Genomic DNA, 17,442 nt, shown 5'->3' on the forward strand with positions numbered 1-17,442 from the left:
ATTTGTTATACGGTACTACATAAACACTAAGATTATCAGGCATCCTTGGTACCAAACAAAACCTGACTAGAAGACAACGAGCTCTAAGCAGTGTGATGCCAAGGAACTGATTACAACGCTACCAAGTGCCATACGACACAGCATTTCAACACTTGCAGGGGTTTATGTTTAAGAATGTCACATCAAAGTCTTAATCCTTCCATTTGGAGATTTCACCCGAGCTCTACCTCAGTGAGTGGAGTTGTGCACATGATGTTTTAAACTTAAAAGCTGATTTAGTGGCTTGCCTGCACGCCACTGGTGTTCCTGTACAGCATGTGATCTCTGCGAAGACTCAGCTGACTTGTGCAATTGCAAACTTCCAGTCTTATGAACTCTGTTACCTTAACCAGGCCACTATGAACCAGAGGCTGGGACAGAAGTTTTAATTTTTCATAGGAGAGTACTTGGGTCACCTGAAATCCTCCTTTTTTCTTCTCCAGCTAATGCTCTGCTTATGTCTTTCCTCTTATGCTAACTATTAAGAAAAAAGTTATTTATATGCTTCTTCAGATATTCATGGCTCAAATGGCATAAAGACAGAAAATTAATCAGATACAAAAGGTCAGCATTTAACCAGATTAACAACGCATCTGCCAACTAAGAAAATCCACTTATTCCTCTACTTCAGGTTGTTTGGGGTTTTTTTTGTTTGGTTGGGGTTTGTTTGTTTTTAAATAAGAAGAAACACAATACATTAGGCAAAGACCCAGCACTCTGTTAAAAACATATCCAGACACTTTAGCCATCAAATCTGGGAAGTACTATATTGTGAGAAAACATTACCTGAAAGACTCATGTCCTGGAGTGTCGATTATCAGCATGCCTGGAATTTTTATGTTCTCTCTGTCAAACTAACATTTCAAAATATTAGCCATCTTGTAAAGATCACACAAGAAGGAAAAAAACCACATCAGAGCTGGCAGCATTACTGACAGCCTTCACTTAAAAATCCAGATGCATATTTTAAGAAAGGCCAGCACCCTCCATAAACCAAATCAGTCAAGCTCATTTCAATATTAAAGAAAAGATGCAGCACATTCCCCTAGATATTAAGTGGCCTTAAGCTCAGCTAAAATTCAGAGGATAAAAAGGTTCAGGCGAGTGAGATTTATCATACTTGTCTTGAATATTTCCTCCTCTCCACTGACTTTACATTTTTAATAAATCAAGTAAAGTCTTGGAAAAAGCTATCACTTCCAAGGTTTTTCAGCCAGCTGCTGCAAGCAAAATAGCATATAGTATCCAAAACAAGCAATACAGCATATAGTATCCAAAACAAGCAATACAGAACAGTTACTATTTCTGCAAAACAATAAAATCCATCACTCAGAAACTGGTCCAATTTTGGCACATAAAGCAACAAGCTAAGTTTTAAACAGAAAATACACACAAGTTTCAGAAGTCTCAATTTCCAGTCAAAACATTGACAAATAAGCAGTCTATGTACATATGTGTACTATCCAGAACAGAGTAAGCAGTATTAGTGTATTTTTCTGAAGAGCTGGCAATGCATTAACTAAAACCAAATGTATCAAATGCAAGATGAGACAGCCTCCCCTTTGGGGGAGGAGGATAGGAATTAAAAAGCAGTCAACCCCAATATTAGAGATGCAGGGGAAAGGTACGTCTGTCCATGTCAGGAAATCTCACAAGGTCTTAATTATTTTACATTTCATAATAATTTAAAAAAAAAAGCCTTTGAAGTGCTATAACTTACATTTTTCACCATCTTAGTTTGCTCATTAATAGCTTCAAGGGGAACATTAGTTGCACCAATCTGCTGAGTGATACCACCAGCTTCACTGTCCTGTACATGAGTATGCCGGAGCTAAAGACAAAAAGACCAGAAATACATACATGTAAGAGACTCTCTGAGTACATTTGAATTCTTTCTGTTTTCAACCACAAAAAAACACATGCATAAATAAGATGCACAGGCACTGCCTTCACACTCATATCTTACCTTATCTAAAATTTTGGTCTTGCCTGTGTCTACGTGCCCCAGGACACAGATAACTGGTGCTCTGAGCTTTTCAGTGTTCATATTTTTGCTGTTTTCAGCTCGCCGCTTCTATGTAAAAGACACAGAAAAAATGGTAAATATACATCAAAACTCACAGCTCACCTCTTGACTTGATTACATACATAAAACAGAGTTAACTGTGGGACTTAAATTTTCAATGTAACTCAGGGTCTGTCATCCCTGTTTTGGTAAACAAAAAATTTAAAGCTAATAGTTAAGTTTTTGTTTGGTTGGGGTTTTTTATTTTGGTTACAGTGTAGTATGCTAAGTCGTTATATCCACTAACATGTGGCTTTGTTGGTCGTGCATTCTAAAGAAGCATCTTGAGTAAGGAAACCAAACATGTTAACAGTCACAAAAATGCTGAACAGGTTAGAAATACATATTTTGGAGTTTTAGAAGATGTATCTGTAAAGGATAAAGGCCTCTTTCTCCAGGAGGGGGAAAGGTGGAGGGGAACAACACTGAAGTGCACATTCTTTGCAATCAAGTTGTCTAAAACCAGATGTCTAAAACCATCTTCAGGCAAAACCAGGTATTTTCTCGTAATTAATCCAATTTTCTGGACCTGCCTTAAAATTAGTCAGGACACAGTCATCATTTTGACAAATATGGTTTTAAAGGCTTTTCAATGAACTGAAGATTAAGTTGTTTCTTATACAACACAGGGTCCAGCTGTTCAAATAAAGCTTTGTCTTAATACCTCAATTCTCCGTTTAGCTTTGTCATAAGCTCGCTCCTCCTTAGTGCGGTCATCATCAGAGTCATACTCTGAATCAGAGCTAATTTCCTTGCTGGGCTTCTTCTCCACAGATTGTTTCCCAATAGCTTGGGAGTCTGCCTCTCTCTCATCTGAAGTCTTCTCATCCTCATCTTCACTCCCTTCACTATCTTCAGATTCTTCACTCTCTTCTTCCTCTTCCTCCTCATCTTCTTCTTCCTCCTCTTCCTCCTCCACTTCATTTTGTTCTTTGACTTCAATGTGAACCGGTTTGCTCTCTGTCAAAAAAAGAAAATAATTATCTAAATTCACACTTGTGGGGAAGAGTACAAAAAAGAGACTGCTATAGAAGGGTGAGGACTGAGAGTAGGTTCCATTCAAGAAGTGCTAGGCAAGATCATTTTTTAAGTTTCAATATAAAAAAAATGTGTTCAGAGCTGCTGACTTGTATTTAGAATCCATTCAAGCAGAAGGAGCTTGGGTTGGGAGAGGAATAATATTATCAGCACACTTACGCTTGACATCATTTACCAATATTCAGATGAAGTGACATTCTTTAAAGCTGTGTGCACTTCATAAAGGAATGAATGCACTAATGACTTTAAGCAGAAAGCCCAAATACTCCAAATTCAACACAATATGGATTCTGTGTATTACTGATCAGAAATGCACATCTAAGTAGAAGCAATAATCAGAACACATGGTCTCTTGCACATCTCTGAAAAATCTCATATTAAGGTTTTCCTCAACTGTTCAGAGAAGATTCATATTTTCAAAGGAATTCTTCAGTAAACAAGCAAAAGTAACTACAAAAGAAGAGTAATTTTCTTTCTTTGAACGCTTCCTATTTATCATACTTGCAAAATCCTAAGAGAAAGCTAATGAATCTGAAGCCGTGCATTCTCTTCGTTACAGAGCTGCCAGGAGGCTCACTGTCCTTAGAGATTATTTATGTTTCCTTGCTATGCTGAAAGTCCATCAGCTTAGTAATACACTAAATCTAATTCCCAGGAGCGCTCTTCTTCTGGATCACACTGGCAGATCCTTCAAATCCAAGCAGCAACAAGTGGGATGCGACAGTATCTCTAGCACAGTGGTGACAGACTAAAACAGACTTTCCAGACTGTGAGCTGCCCTCAGTACTCGAAGTAGAACAGGCCAGCACCACAGAAACACACACTCGTGCTCAAACAAAATCCATACTGCTGTACATACATGTATATAAAAGCATTACACTTGAGAGCACTGGATGCATAGGGTTGAGCAAGTCAAACAATACTTGACGAATAGTCTTCGATCTTAAGAAACAAAGACTTGCGCCAACAGTTTCTCCACCAGTGCAAGAAAACCCCTGAGCAGTTACCCCTACATTCTTGTACAGCTCTAACTTCTCCATAAATGTTGCTGCTGACAGCACACAAAATATGGGCTTTGGCAGATATGCACAGGAATATGAATGTTCTGCCAATTCTTTACACCTGCCTCTCAAAGAAGCAGATGAGAGAAGGTATCTAGAACTTACTGTACCACATGCACACTAACTTTCACACCATCTTAGTCATCAACTTCTTTGGGAATTTGTCTCAAAGGTACTCTCCTAGATCTTGCCAGATTTGTGTAGTAAAACTGTTACAGTTTTGGAATGGTTACTAGAGAAACACAGTGCCAAGCAAAAAGTTTCCCTAAATTCCCAGAACTGGGTTAAACACAGTAAGTGGAGAGGATTTTTACTCCCATAAAAACAAACAAAAGATTCCAAATGATTTTAGGTGATAACTGCACATGAGTATTTCCCATAGGGTCATCTTAGGCAGTATTTGCACAGTTTTTAAAAGCTCCGCCTTTGAGAAGAGGATCTTCTATCTATCATCACACTTCCCTCACAATTTATCTAATGGGGTAGGGGGAGAATCTAAATACAATATTGTTTTCAAACAAAACAAAAAGCTGAGCCCAAAGAAACCTCTCAATCAGAAAACACATCTGTTTGGTATTTATATGCCCACCTTTCTCCACATCTTCATCACTAACCATAGCTTCCCAGTCATCCAAACCTGCATCTTCTGTTTCTTCTTCTTCCTCCTTTTCTTCTGAAACTAAGAAATGAACATTAAAGGAAAAGAAACAGTCCAGCAAAAAACATTTTTAGAGAACCCTGCCTCTGACATACTGACAATTGCAACTTACAATTTTGCTGCTACCAAAATTCTACCAAATTATCTCCACACTCCCTAAACAGAAAATGCTGCACACTTCAGAAATAACCTCCAGGGTTCTCTCCTCAATCAAATCAATCAATCAATAAATACATCTTCTAGTGCTAGCATCTTTGCCTAGTAAAACATACTTTTGGAAGACATAGCTGAGCTACACATCTAGTTCCTGTCTGCATCTCATGCAAGTGCCTGCACAACGCCCGCCACACGAACCTCTACCACAACCATGAGAGGAGATGCTGAATTAACAGTTAGCCATGTGTAACAAAGTAACAGAGAAACAAGAAAACAACTTGGGTTACAGTATTCATTTTAATTAGCAGGAAAATAACAAATTGTCTATTAGAAGTGCTATTTTAAGACTCCAGGTGACATAACGTAATTACACCATGGATTCCAGAAGCATTAAATATATTAATTCCAGCAGGAATTCAGTCAGATATGCAAAGGGACTGCAGCTCTTAGACAAATAGAAGAGGCATTAAACAATATGTTACAACACATGGAGTACTTTGAAATTTCAGCTCTTTATTTCACTTCCAGACTGCTAGAATATCAACTCAGAACTAATGTTCTGCCAGTGAGCCCTTCTTTTTCATGGCAATGGAACTGCTCCTTCAAGAGATAAGTCAAGCTAGAATTAGAGTACACATTCAGCTTTGTTTTCAAACTGCTGGAAATTTTCTATTTGTCTGACTGAAGAATAAGAGTCAAAACTGAAACAGCCTCCTTGCTGAGGAAGAAGTCCAGTACAATGTAATTTTGCCAAAACAAGTACTATGCGTAGGCAAAAATGAGGGCACAATCACTCACCAGGCAGTTTCACAAACTAACCCAAACCCACTGCATTCCACACTTGTGAAAGCAAAACATTTGGAATCAAGAACACGATCACTGTGAATATTGCAGTATCAATACTAGAAGCAGCATATTCCCTCCCTACCCCCACCTAACCAGTGACAAAAAGCCTTTTAGAAAGCAAATGAAAAGTCTAGGGTGCCACTGAATATGCTTATTTAAGACAGCTGCTTAAGACAATCGAGTTCACCCTGTGTAAGGGACCTTTACATTTTCATTTTGAAGCTTCATGTCTTTTTATTCCATAAAATTTCATCAGTTCCTCCCTTAGGAAAAGAAAATAAAACAACTACCTCAAGAAAGGATGGCCATTTAGCCCCCATCCAGCAAGGTACCATGCAGTACTGCCACACAGCCTTACATGTTTAAGTTTATTAGCATTACTACTAACCAGGCTCTACTGGAAGAGGAATCTCTTCTTTTACTGGTGCTTCCAGTTCCACAGCGTCTTCAGCTGGGGAAGTTACCTCCACACTTTCTGAAATTGCAAGAAAGCAAATTGCTCTTCCAAAGTGCAAAGCAACTTAGACGAACACCTTCACATTGAAGTTCTATTTTTAAGCTGTGCTGTTACAAGTAAACAAAATCTGAATTTACATAACGCCAAACGAACTAAACTCCCACTTACTGAGCTAAAACAAAGAGCATGTAGCTCATTTGAAAAACATTTGGCTTTCTAAGTAGTTAAATAGATTTATGTGATAGGTCAGTTATTGGCCAAGAGGATTACCATTGCTTTTCAACATTAAAAAACCTCCCTTTCTTTAAAAGAAAAGAGAAAATTAAGTAATACTAATAAATTAGCCATTCTTGCTCTACTGTTCCTCATATTAAAAAACCCACACTGACACAATTCAGATTAGCACCATTCTCGATTCTTTACACACATTCCTCAAGTGGCGAGTAGCCAAATTAACTCATGTCAAATGTAAAAAATAAGCAAACAAAAAAACATACAAAAACCAACAACAAACCACATAAAACACTAAAGATCTAAATAACGAAAAACTAATGAAAGGAGATTTTGGCATTTTTAAACTAAGACATAGTCTTGAGAAGAGCTACAGTAACCCTTCCACAAGAAAGCCACGAAGCACAAAAGTAAAGAATTCTGACACATTCAGTGTCTAACTAGTGCAATAAATTCTGTGTTTTCAAAAATGCCAGCTCTCTGAACTATTCACATTTGGGAAACTGAAAACTGTTTTTTAGATACAAGAAAAAAACCTGTCTCCAACTTAAATGTACTAAAACTAGGATCAATCCCCTTTCATCCTGGGACATCAACTTAGACTTAATTACAAGTCATTATTACTTGCACTACATCACATTTAACCTACATATGCAGACAAAGCATTCAACCTCACATTCCTAGGCAGCCATTCTGTATGACTCAAACATTTAGATATTCTAAAGAAAATACCCAGGTTAGGAAAAAATATAACAGTCAAGTAGACTAAAATGAAGAATTGCATAGCCTTCAAAACAGCTTTAGGATCTTAATGCATCAGCACTTGAATGTGGGGGCAGGTGTGTCAAAAGAACCTGAAAGTCATCCTGAAGTGCAATTAGTTTAAAATTATCTGATTGATTCCACAAACACTTTGGGAAACATGACTAATCTATTAAGTATCCCTATATGCAAACCACACCTTCTTTATTTTCCGTCTGCTGCTGCTTCTTTTTCTTTTTGTCTTCATATATTGGCCTCTTCTTTGGCACAGAGTCTTTGGATGGCACTTCAACACCTGCAAAAAATTGTTAGAAAGAAAATCTAGGTGAATAATCACTAAACATAAGCCTTGGTTTAAATGAGAACAAATTTGCCATAGTTGCGAGGTGGAGTAAAAAACAGGTTCAATGCAGATTTTATCTTTTTAGAAAGTCTAATTTTCAAAAGCTGCAAAACTTGAGCAAAGTATAATTCTTCAGATATTCTGAATGCTCTCAAAAAGAAGCTATATTACTATTAATAAAAGGTAAGGGAGAAAAAGAAAAAATAAACACCACAATCTGACTTTAAGACTCCAGGTTTGAAGCTATCACATGCTTACATGGGATTTCATGAACAAACATACCTCAAATTTAACAAGTGTATATCAATTTGAAGTCTGCTATGCTAAAACTCACTTAAACAGTCTGCCAGTCATCCCAGTTTCAGACAACCTGGAGCAGTTAAGAGGCACAGCTCTTCTTAAAGCCTTAAGGCTGTTTTCCCTTTTGCTCAGTGTTAGGGTTTTTGTGTTTTGGTTTTGTTATGGATTTGTTTGGGGGTTTTTTGTTTGGTTAGATTTTTTTGGGCGGTTGGTTTGGGTTTTTTTTGGTTGGTTGGTGGCTTTTTTAGCAACATAGATGTTTTTACATACTAAAATAATGCCAGGTTCATTTAATCAGCTTCATCTTCAACTCAACAGTAAGATAGCCCTGTAATGCTGGATGGGATTCAATTAAAAGCAGAAGTTTGGTGCAGAGACGAGTTAATAATTTAATTACTGACGCAACTTCCGAAACACTCAAAATTCCTTCAGGTACTGTGTGATTAACAGTGTAGATATGACAAAAAACTGGTTGTGGCAGCAAACAAATAGAAGCATTCTAATAACTACAACAACAACTGAAGAGAAATGGCCTTAGTATGTGTTTAAGAGGTCCAAACATTATACAAGCTACACAGTCCTACCCTTACCTAGCAAAGTGTCAGATAGCATTCTCTACAAATACAAAAAGAAGGATACTCAGCACTCAGGAATTCATTTATTTCCTGAGCTACAAACAAGTTACCAGGAACAAATTTGGACATGGGCTTAAAATACACTGCAATGGAAACAGATTATATTTGATGGAAAAGCAGGAAAGCTCCTCTATACCCTTCTCCTGCAGCCAATGAGAGAGGATACGTTCCTGTGCATTAGCTACCTTGAGACAAAACAATGCACTTGCTTAAGCTACCACAGTAATTAATCCAAGAGGATCCAGATCACTGGTCTTACAAGACTCGCAGCACAGCCTACCTGCTTCTCCTGGCCTTTGGACTAAGCAATGGAAAAAAGTGATTTTTCAAAAGTTCCATAACTAACATCTTTAAACTGCAAGTGAAAAGATTGGATATTTAAAGCATACCATGAAAATATGAAGACATTCAAAACTACTTAAAAAACTGAGGATGCCACACACACTGCCTTCCTGAACAACATACCAGCTTTACATGGAATTACTCACTATTTGCCCTCCTAGCTCCAGACAGAAAAAAAAACACCACACCACAGAGCACTAAGGAGTATTAATTTTATTATTATTACATTACACTTTACTACTTACCCTGAGCTTGGAGTAGTTTAAGAGTAGCCTCTGCTCTGGCTCGGGCTTCTCGTTGAGCTTTTGTTAAAAGTTTTCCCTCCTTCTTCAAACGCTCCTTCCTCTCTTTTTCCTTCTGTTTCTTTCTTTCTTTCCTCTCTTGCTCTAATCGTTCCTAGAAAAAAAAAAGGTTAAAAAACACACAGAAATTTTAAAGCATGCTTTACACAAAAGCTGGCCAAGTGTATACTCTATTGACAAGAAACATCAAGGACTAATCCACCAACTCCACAGCAAGGGTAAAGGTTAAAGATTACCCTCTCCCTTATTCTATCAGAGATTAAGATACACGGTACCTCCTCTTTGCGCTTCGCTTCTAGTTCCTCCAGTCGTCTTATGCGTTCTTCCTCCTCTCTTCTTGCCCTTTCCTCCTCCTCTTTCATTCTAGCCAAGGCCTCTTGCATAGCTTTAACTGTGGCTTTACTGGGACCCTTTTTCTTCTCTTTTTCTTTCTCTTTTTCTTCTTTCTCACCTTTCTTTTTTTTCTTGTCTTTTTTCTTTTTGTCCCCCTCATTGTCATCAGCTACAGAAAGAGAAGGCACACATTTAAAGATCCCAGAAGTTTTAAAGATAGTCTAAATACAATTAAAGTTTCAAATATAACAAATAACACCAAACAAGGAACACTGGCTCTCTACTACATAAGCACTTCATAATAAAAAAAACAAAGCTGTCTCCTAAGTTACATAGTCAAGGCCTGAAGTCTCAAAGTAACCGAGTAACTGCGAAGTGAAAAAGGATGTTTGCAATACAGAATTGTAAGCACATACTGTAATGAGAATTCACCATCTGGCTTTTGTTTTCCCATGTACCTGAATAAACTACAGGCCAGAAAAAACAGCCAGCAGAAAGAGGCAGACAAGCCTACCAAATGTCTAGTATTCTTGATGCAGAATAAAGCAGCAAGTCACCCTCACTGCCTTCCAACTCTTTGGCCTTCTTACAAAAACTGCAGTGTTTAAATTATAGTTTTAGAAACCATGTAACAAACCTTCTGTTCCTGCAGGAGTCTCTCCTTTTTCCCCAGGGCCAGGGGTTGCCATGACTTCAGGAGAAGCCTTCTCTTCAGCTTTTTTTGGAGCTTCCTTTGATTTTGCTGGTTCTTTACCACCTTCTAATTCTTCCTTCTCTTTCTGCTTCCTCAGTTTGGCTTTTTCCTCCTCACGTTTTTTCCTTTCACGTTCTTTTTTTTCTGCCTTCTTTTGAGCCACTGTTTTTACTTTGAATGAAGGTTCTACTTCATCATCCCCACTTTCAGCAGCAGAAGTAGACTTTGGTTTTGGGGTTTTCTTTTGTCCTTTTCTAGTCTGGGAGACCTCATCTGATTCATCGCCACTTTCACCAGAAGACACTACACGCTCTTTGCTTTTCTTAATGTTAGTTTCATCTTCTTCCAATAAATCGTGCTTTTTATTTGACTTCTGAGTTTTCCCTTTGCTTTTCTTAAGTTGTGTCTCATGATCATCATCATCGCTGCCAGAAAGCATGTCTTGTTTCGCCTTCTGAGTTTTTTTGGATTTTTTATCTTTATCTTCCACTTCCTCACTGTCATAGTCATTTTCGAGATTGGCCTTTTTACTCTTTCCTTTTCTTTTTTTATCTTGTTTTGATAAGCTTTCTTCATTGTCATTTTCAACCTGTTAAGTAACCAATTCAATAATCAGCCATGAAAAATTAGTTGCTAGTGTGAGCTAAGCAGCAGCATTAAGAGATGTCAAGAAAAACTTATTGAAGACAAAGTCTGAAAGCAGTAACTGTTCCTGCTGAGCGTACGATACCTCATCCCACAAATTTATTCTGATTGGTTTTGAATAATTATCAGTATGATAACATGGCTTCTGGTAAAATCTGTCACAATTGACTTCACTATGCAAATATGATAGAGTACAATTAAAAATACATGCAAACTGCACATTTCACACAGGATCTCCAACTTGACTGCAACACTAGAACTTTTCTGTGACAGAAGTGTCTAGTATTTCAACTATTTCCTATTAAATACCCCACTTCCCTCTCAGCATTCACCTTTCCTGTAGAAGGTTCCCTGTCAACTTTCCCTCCTTGTGCCTCTATTGAGAGTTCTTCCAGCTCCTTCAGGATATCATCTTCACTAAAACAGGAAAGAAGTTATGGTACTTAAGTAAATGAGGTTTTGTATAATGGAATAAAATAATACAAATAGGAAAAGACCACCACCAACCACACAAACTTACTCAAAATCCTGTTTCTTCTTATCTTTTTTCTTTTTGCCTTTGGATTTCTGAGGCTCTTGCTCCTTTGCAGCTCCTGCACCTTCTATTTCAGCAGCAAGGGCATCAATATCAATATCATCTTTTGCACTAAAACGCAAAAGGAAAGCAGGGTTATCAAGAGTTCAAATGTTCAGTTTACATAAGTAGAAGCCATCTGCATAAAACAAACAAAAGTCTCAAAGTGTAAAATCAATCACAAAACATAAGTGATGCCGGGGCAAAAAACACATTTAACAAACCATTAAGCACTATTACCTTATTCCACACAGTAGAGAAAAAGGAAAAACCTTCACACATGTTGTTTGCTTGAAAGGAGGTGCAACAGTAAAACATGTTCAGTTCTTGCAACGCTGACTTTAAAAGTTTAGATGCCAGATTTGATAAAACTTCTTGGAAGAACATAACCAGACTGTTTCACTTTGTTCCTCCGAAAGATAAAGTGTTTAGCCCTTCAAATCACAGTAAGTGCCACTGATGAAAAGCAGCCCCCACAAAGAAAGTGTAAAAACTAAGCATAAAGAGAAGAAATCTTGCAATTTAGTAACCAGGAAATTATAGTCAGAAGCACTTACCTGCTCCTTTAAACACCCCTTAGCAAACAAAAAAAAAACCTACTGTATTTTTATTTAGCAAATAAGTGGAAGTTTTTCACAGCTTCCAATGTATGACAATGATTTCCTATGCTTTGCCATCAGACTGAAAAGTTTTACCACTATCTTTCAAGGCTAGAATTCACATGGAGGAACACAATTCATCCCAGGGCCAAACCCTAGAGCAGATAACAAAATACTAGTGCAGTTGGCAAACAATCATTTCCACCGCTTGTCTTAGCGTTACCTCTCCCAGGCTTTAAGAAAGGCAAAAGAAGTTTCACTAGACATCTGAAATATGATCATTAGATCTCATTATATCAAGTTTGTCTTTCAAAAGGATTTTCTTTTCTTGCTACAAATAACCTCTCATCTGCAACTAAGCACAAGTGGCTTTTTTCCTGTCCTTCATCAATAGGTGTAACCCAGATGCACACTCTTCTTGACTCATACCACAACAATTGAGCAAAGACCAAGTCTAGTGTCCAGAGGTTTTTCCACCTGATCACACTCACAATGCAGCTCTAAGAAAGGGAACTTATTGCCTGCTTCACACTTAGAAATTCAGTACTCAGCCCAAAACTGGTCTACTAAAGTAGTAAATATTAGGATGCTAGTTTTATCACAGCTTGCAGTTACAAAACCCAATTAATCAAGATGCTATTAATATCTCATCTAACTCCCTCTTAGATACATGGGCAAAAAAATGTTCTTTGTTTCAGTCTCACTGTCTCAATTATCAGCACCCACACAGGAAAATCAGCGGAAGGCTGACCCACCAACTACCTGAATCCACATCCAGAAAATAAGGGAAATAAATTTCTTCCAAAGATACCAGTCAATTCTAAACTACCAGAGCCTTGACAATATACAAACTCAAAACTTGAATATTAATAAAGAAAATCAAATAATTATTCCTTATAGGTTCCAAAATTCAATAAGCCTAAGTTGTATTTCTCTTTGCAAAAGGAGAGGGAGGACCAAGAGAATCATTTTACAAGTGTAAGTGAATGCTGACATTCACAAACTCATTTTATCCAAAAATATTTGGCATAAGCAAGTCAAACACTGTCTATATGTGACAACAGCACAAATAAGCAACAAAGCACTCCTTGTTTTTTTAAAAGACAGATGATCTGTATTTTAGGATCTTAAATTTTCTTCTATATAGACTGTACAAATAAAATAAAAAGCAGCACAATGAAGCACTTCACTACATAGCATCTTTATTACCAGAGATAGATACTTTCAGTCAAGAGAAGAACACACCTTGAAGACACCCAGTAGTACTTCTTATGTGCTGACATAAGTAATACATTCCTCAGAGAAATGTAACTCTCAAATAGTTAATGCAAGAATTCTAAACAGATCTCCACCTCCCACAAGAGGAAAGAATAAACTTTTTGGCCATTCCCACCTTAAGAACAGCTGACTTGATGTTTCAGCAATTTTAAGAGCTGGTTTTATAAAGCAGTTTAACCGGCTGTGCACTAGGAGTAGCATAGACAGCTGCAATAAAAGTGTCAACAATCATCTTTACACCTGGAGTTAAAGCCCTAGCATCAGGCTAGCTATATTACATCTAGGCCCACACATATAGGCCCTCACCTTTCTTTTTGCATTAAGCACAGCTATCGGTTTATTAAGCACACTTGGCTTCCTCCTACTCTAGGAATTAATGGAGAAGACTGAGTCAAATCCAAGCTTGAAATAGTTTGAAGAGACCAAAATATAAGCTCTGCTACTACTTCTTCCATGGCTGTACTGCCTTCACTTCTAAAGGATCTTAATAAGATTGCTGTACAGATATTAAAGACCCAAGCCTTTAAACAGCTTGTATTTTATGTGGGTAATCACAAGGCTGACTTTTCACATTGCAACTTTGCAGAAAGTTATCCAAACATAACACACATGTTTTTATGCTACTAGCAAAGAAGAAGGTTATGGTACCTTAAGTTTTCCAAGATACAGGCTTTAAGGTGGTAGGGGTTTGTTTTTAAAACAATTAATTTCAACTGAACCTTGAAGAAGACATCAAATTCAGGGGTGTGGGGGAAGGGAAAACTCTCTCAAATCAAACACTGAAAAAAATAATTCACAGACATTAAGCTTTAACACCTACCAGCAAGATTAGTTTAGAAATAACAATGAAGACTGTTCAGCTGTCACAATAGTGGCATAAACATAGTATCAGTGTCTTTCCAAACTTGGTTTCAACTGCCAATGTCAATTGTTTCAGAGAAATCTATACTTTCCACTACACTTCCATGTACTAAGAAGTGGCACAGCAGGCTTCAAACATTGGAGCCTCAATGAAGTAAAAAGTAAAATTAAGGCGGCATGGACTTGTATATACAGCAATACAGAGTTATAATTCTTCTTAACAACTGTAAGGCAATAATATCATCAGGAAGCCAGGGAATTGAAATACTGGCTTCCATTGCTAAGTTTATTTCCATACTGACCTTGAACTTCCCTAACTTTTAAAACTCTAATAATATTCTACTAGTATGTCATAGTAAGAGAAAGTTGAAAAGAAGATTGAGGTGTCCTCCATTCTCTTAACGGGAGATATATCCTAAGGAACTCACTGCACTTAGATACTTAACAGAAGAGCTGCCTTCCTATTAGCATTAGAAGGGGTCATTTCCCTGATTTTTCTTTAGTCTCTGCTTCAGAAGTAAAGCCTGAGCCACCTTTCTTGTTCACATACTTTTGAATCCAGCTTCTTATTTTTGCTGCCAGATTTGAAAAGAGTTCTGATATTGCCAGAGCAACATTTCAATGCAGTAAATTACCACAGGACTTAGGTGTGTGTACTTCACTCATAAACCTAAACAAGCAATTTTCAAAACATTATAAATGGCTGCAGACATTTCTCCATGGAGGTCTGTGCCTAATCCAGAGCAAAGCTGTACAGTAGGACAAAACACAGCAGCCAAGCTAATTAAATGAGATGGCAGTAATCAATAAGAAGTATGCAGAGATCACATTTCAGATACCAAGCAAAATTATTTTTCTTTTTTTTTTGATCAGTGATGTAATTCTAAAGTGCTCCACATTTCCCCTACACAATTTCACTGCCTTCTGCCATTTAAAAAGGACTGCAGCAACACAGGGCTTCAAAATATATCAAAGCTTTTTCAAAGAAGCATATAGAAACGTACACATACTTTATACTGAAAAACATGGACTTACTGTCCTAGAAATGACATTAAGAAATCTTCTCTTGCCAAAAAAGGTTTCCAGTACAAGTTGTCTGCATAGTCCACTGAAAACCTGCATTACCTAGGAAAAGCCACTTATAAATAGATCCCTGAATATTCACTGGGTCACTAGTTAAATGCTGTGCTAGCACACCATTCTGAACCAAACCAGGATCAAATATAACAAGATCATCCCAAGTGAGCATTTCGAGATTTAAGACAGGCACAGGCAACAAAAGAAATTCAAAAACATCTCTCATGCAATAAAAGCATCAAATCAGGCTGGTAACAGAAAGCAGCACTCCAAAACACAGCCTAAGCTACTGGTGTTACATGTTAAGCAAACCCAGTGACAAATAAAGCTACAATCCCAAATCCTGCCTATAAAAGAAAGTATGAAAAGTTTTCAGTGTGAAGATTAAAGAAGAATTAGGAAACACATGAAGAGCTGTCACCTACCACTGCACAGTCAAATGTAAAAAGATGGCCAGTAGCTCTCCTACTTATAAGACCCCGCACAGTTGCAAGCTATTGAGTCAGAAAAGTCGAAAAACCTCGTGACTGATAGACACATGGTCTGTAGAAAAAAAAAAAGCACACACCACAGTGTTTCTCTTGCTAGTACAGCAAGAAAACAATATTTAGGACTAGAACTGTAGTTAAAAAAAACACACACACACAGAGCAACAAAAAACCTCAACACTCCGTTATTACATAGCATCTGCTGGAAAAAACACTAAAATAGAACATACTTTAGGGTGTTGGACTTTTTTGCCCTTTTGGGGGGGGCAGGGAAGGTAGGAGAGGGTGGGGAGTGTTCTTTAAACATGAGAAAGAAGTACGGTGTTGGAGCATTCTTTTTCTGATGCAATGGCTTGCAACAACCAGAACCCAGAAACTCCCTGTGCAAGTCAGCAGGAGGCCGGAGTTCACCCTAACATAAGCTTTGATTTACAGATGTGCAAACTTACATTAATCCTAGTTTTCACATACTAGAGTTTGCTTTAGTCTTTTAAAGGCATGCTTTGCCATTTTGCTTACAAAAGCTTAAACTGTAAAGTTGCGTAGTTTCCAACACTTGTGCACAATAGTGAGATGTATTTTTTAAGTTTGAAGTTTTATCTTTTCTTCTGTAGTCTAGCATATTACAGGAGTTAATTAGTATACATCTCACCAAAACAGAAGCTGTCATGCTCCAAATCAAGATTTAAACTTACAATAAGATAAAAAAACATCAGAGCTTCCTAACAAAGTATTTCAGAACAGTTACAAGTACTTTTTCATTACCTATCACTTCTCTCTTATATGTAAGGTTCAAAAAACTAATTCAAGTATGGCACAGTTATATATTAATCATTAGGGATTTCCATTGTGCGTTTAATACAATCTCTGTTACAGATAAATCTAGGCATGGAAATCTGAAAGACTCCCTGGGCATTGCCCCGGAAAACAAGGCAAAATGCTGGGAAGACAGTACTACAGCTATGGAAATAAGAATCAATAGACTTTGAACATTTTTCCTTGCTCTGTGAACTTCTGCAGCTGAAATGCTAACTGAGCTTGCCAAATGAGCTTCTCCAGCCTCCCGTGCAGGTTCTAGTGAAGGACAGCTTTGCAAGCCAACTGACGCCAACAGCATTTCACAGACTGTCTCTGATAACAGGCATGCATATTATATTAGCAAGTTCACCAGCAAACATGCATGTTTTCCTCACCCTCTTTCCTAAGACCACATACAATTATGACCTTAAGGACGCTTATTATAGTACCTACAATACTTATCCCCAAACACAGGGCAAAACTTCATTATTAACAGACACTGTGCATCTATCTGTGACAAAGATGGCATCCTGACCAGACAGCAGGTAAGATGGAGCAAAGAAAACTTCATCCATACATGAACTGAAAGAGTGGAGCAATGGGATTAATTAGCAATATGCAAGGGAGCTCAGTTGCCCTCATTTATATCAATTTGACTCTATTAAAAGTAGTTAAATGAAACAGCAGAAATAAATGGAAGAATTCATCTTAAAATTACAACAAGCTTTTAACTACTGGAAATCCAGCTTTGCAAACTAAGTAAAGAGGGTAACACTCTCCTGCTGAAACTAACATTAAAGAGTACACACAGACTCAATGATTACAAGCACCTTTCGATTCACTGCACTGACTGACACAAA

General features: G+C 37.5%; 1 protein-coding gene across 2 annotated transcripts in view; it reads right to left on the reverse strand.

The window, feature by feature from the left end:
- The window catches only part of EIF5B (eukaryotic translation initiation factor 5B), a 39,362-nt gene that overhangs the window by 11,934 nt on the left and 9,986 nt on the right, over nucleotides 1-17,442 (reverse strand). For both annotated transcript variants that reach the window (XM_065049842.1, XM_065049841.1), the window contains exons 2-13: nucleotides 11,428-11,553; nucleotides 11,240-11,324; nucleotides 10,206-10,851; nucleotides 9,511-9,737; nucleotides 9,179-9,329; nucleotides 7,513-7,608; nucleotides 6,252-6,338; nucleotides 4,793-4,882; nucleotides 2,769-3,064; nucleotides 2,006-2,113; nucleotides 1,760-1,870; nucleotides 826-893 (exon numbers count right to left, since the gene is read on the reverse strand). In XM_065049842.1, the coding sequence (XP_064905914.1) occupies nucleotides 826-893; nucleotides 1,760-1,870; nucleotides 2,006-2,113; nucleotides 2,769-3,064; nucleotides 4,793-4,882; nucleotides 6,252-6,338; nucleotides 7,513-7,608; nucleotides 9,179-9,329; nucleotides 9,511-9,737; nucleotides 10,206-10,701 (1,730 nt within the window). In that variant the 5' untranslated portion in view covers nucleotides 10,702-10,851; nucleotides 11,240-11,324; nucleotides 11,428-11,553. The remainder of the gene's footprint in view (nucleotides 1-825; nucleotides 894-1,759; nucleotides 1,871-2,005; nucleotides 2,114-2,768; nucleotides 3,065-4,792; nucleotides 4,883-6,251; nucleotides 6,339-7,512; nucleotides 7,609-9,178; nucleotides 9,330-9,510; nucleotides 9,738-10,205; nucleotides 10,852-11,239; nucleotides 11,325-11,427; nucleotides 11,554-17,442) is intronic.

This window comes from Columba livia, chromosome 1 (genome assembly GCF_036013475.1).
Source record: "Columba livia isolate bColLiv1 breed racing homer chromosome 1, bColLiv1.pat.W.v2, whole genome shotgun sequence".
Lineage (NCBI taxonomy): Eukaryota > Metazoa > Chordata > Aves > Columbiformes > Columbidae > Columba > Columba livia.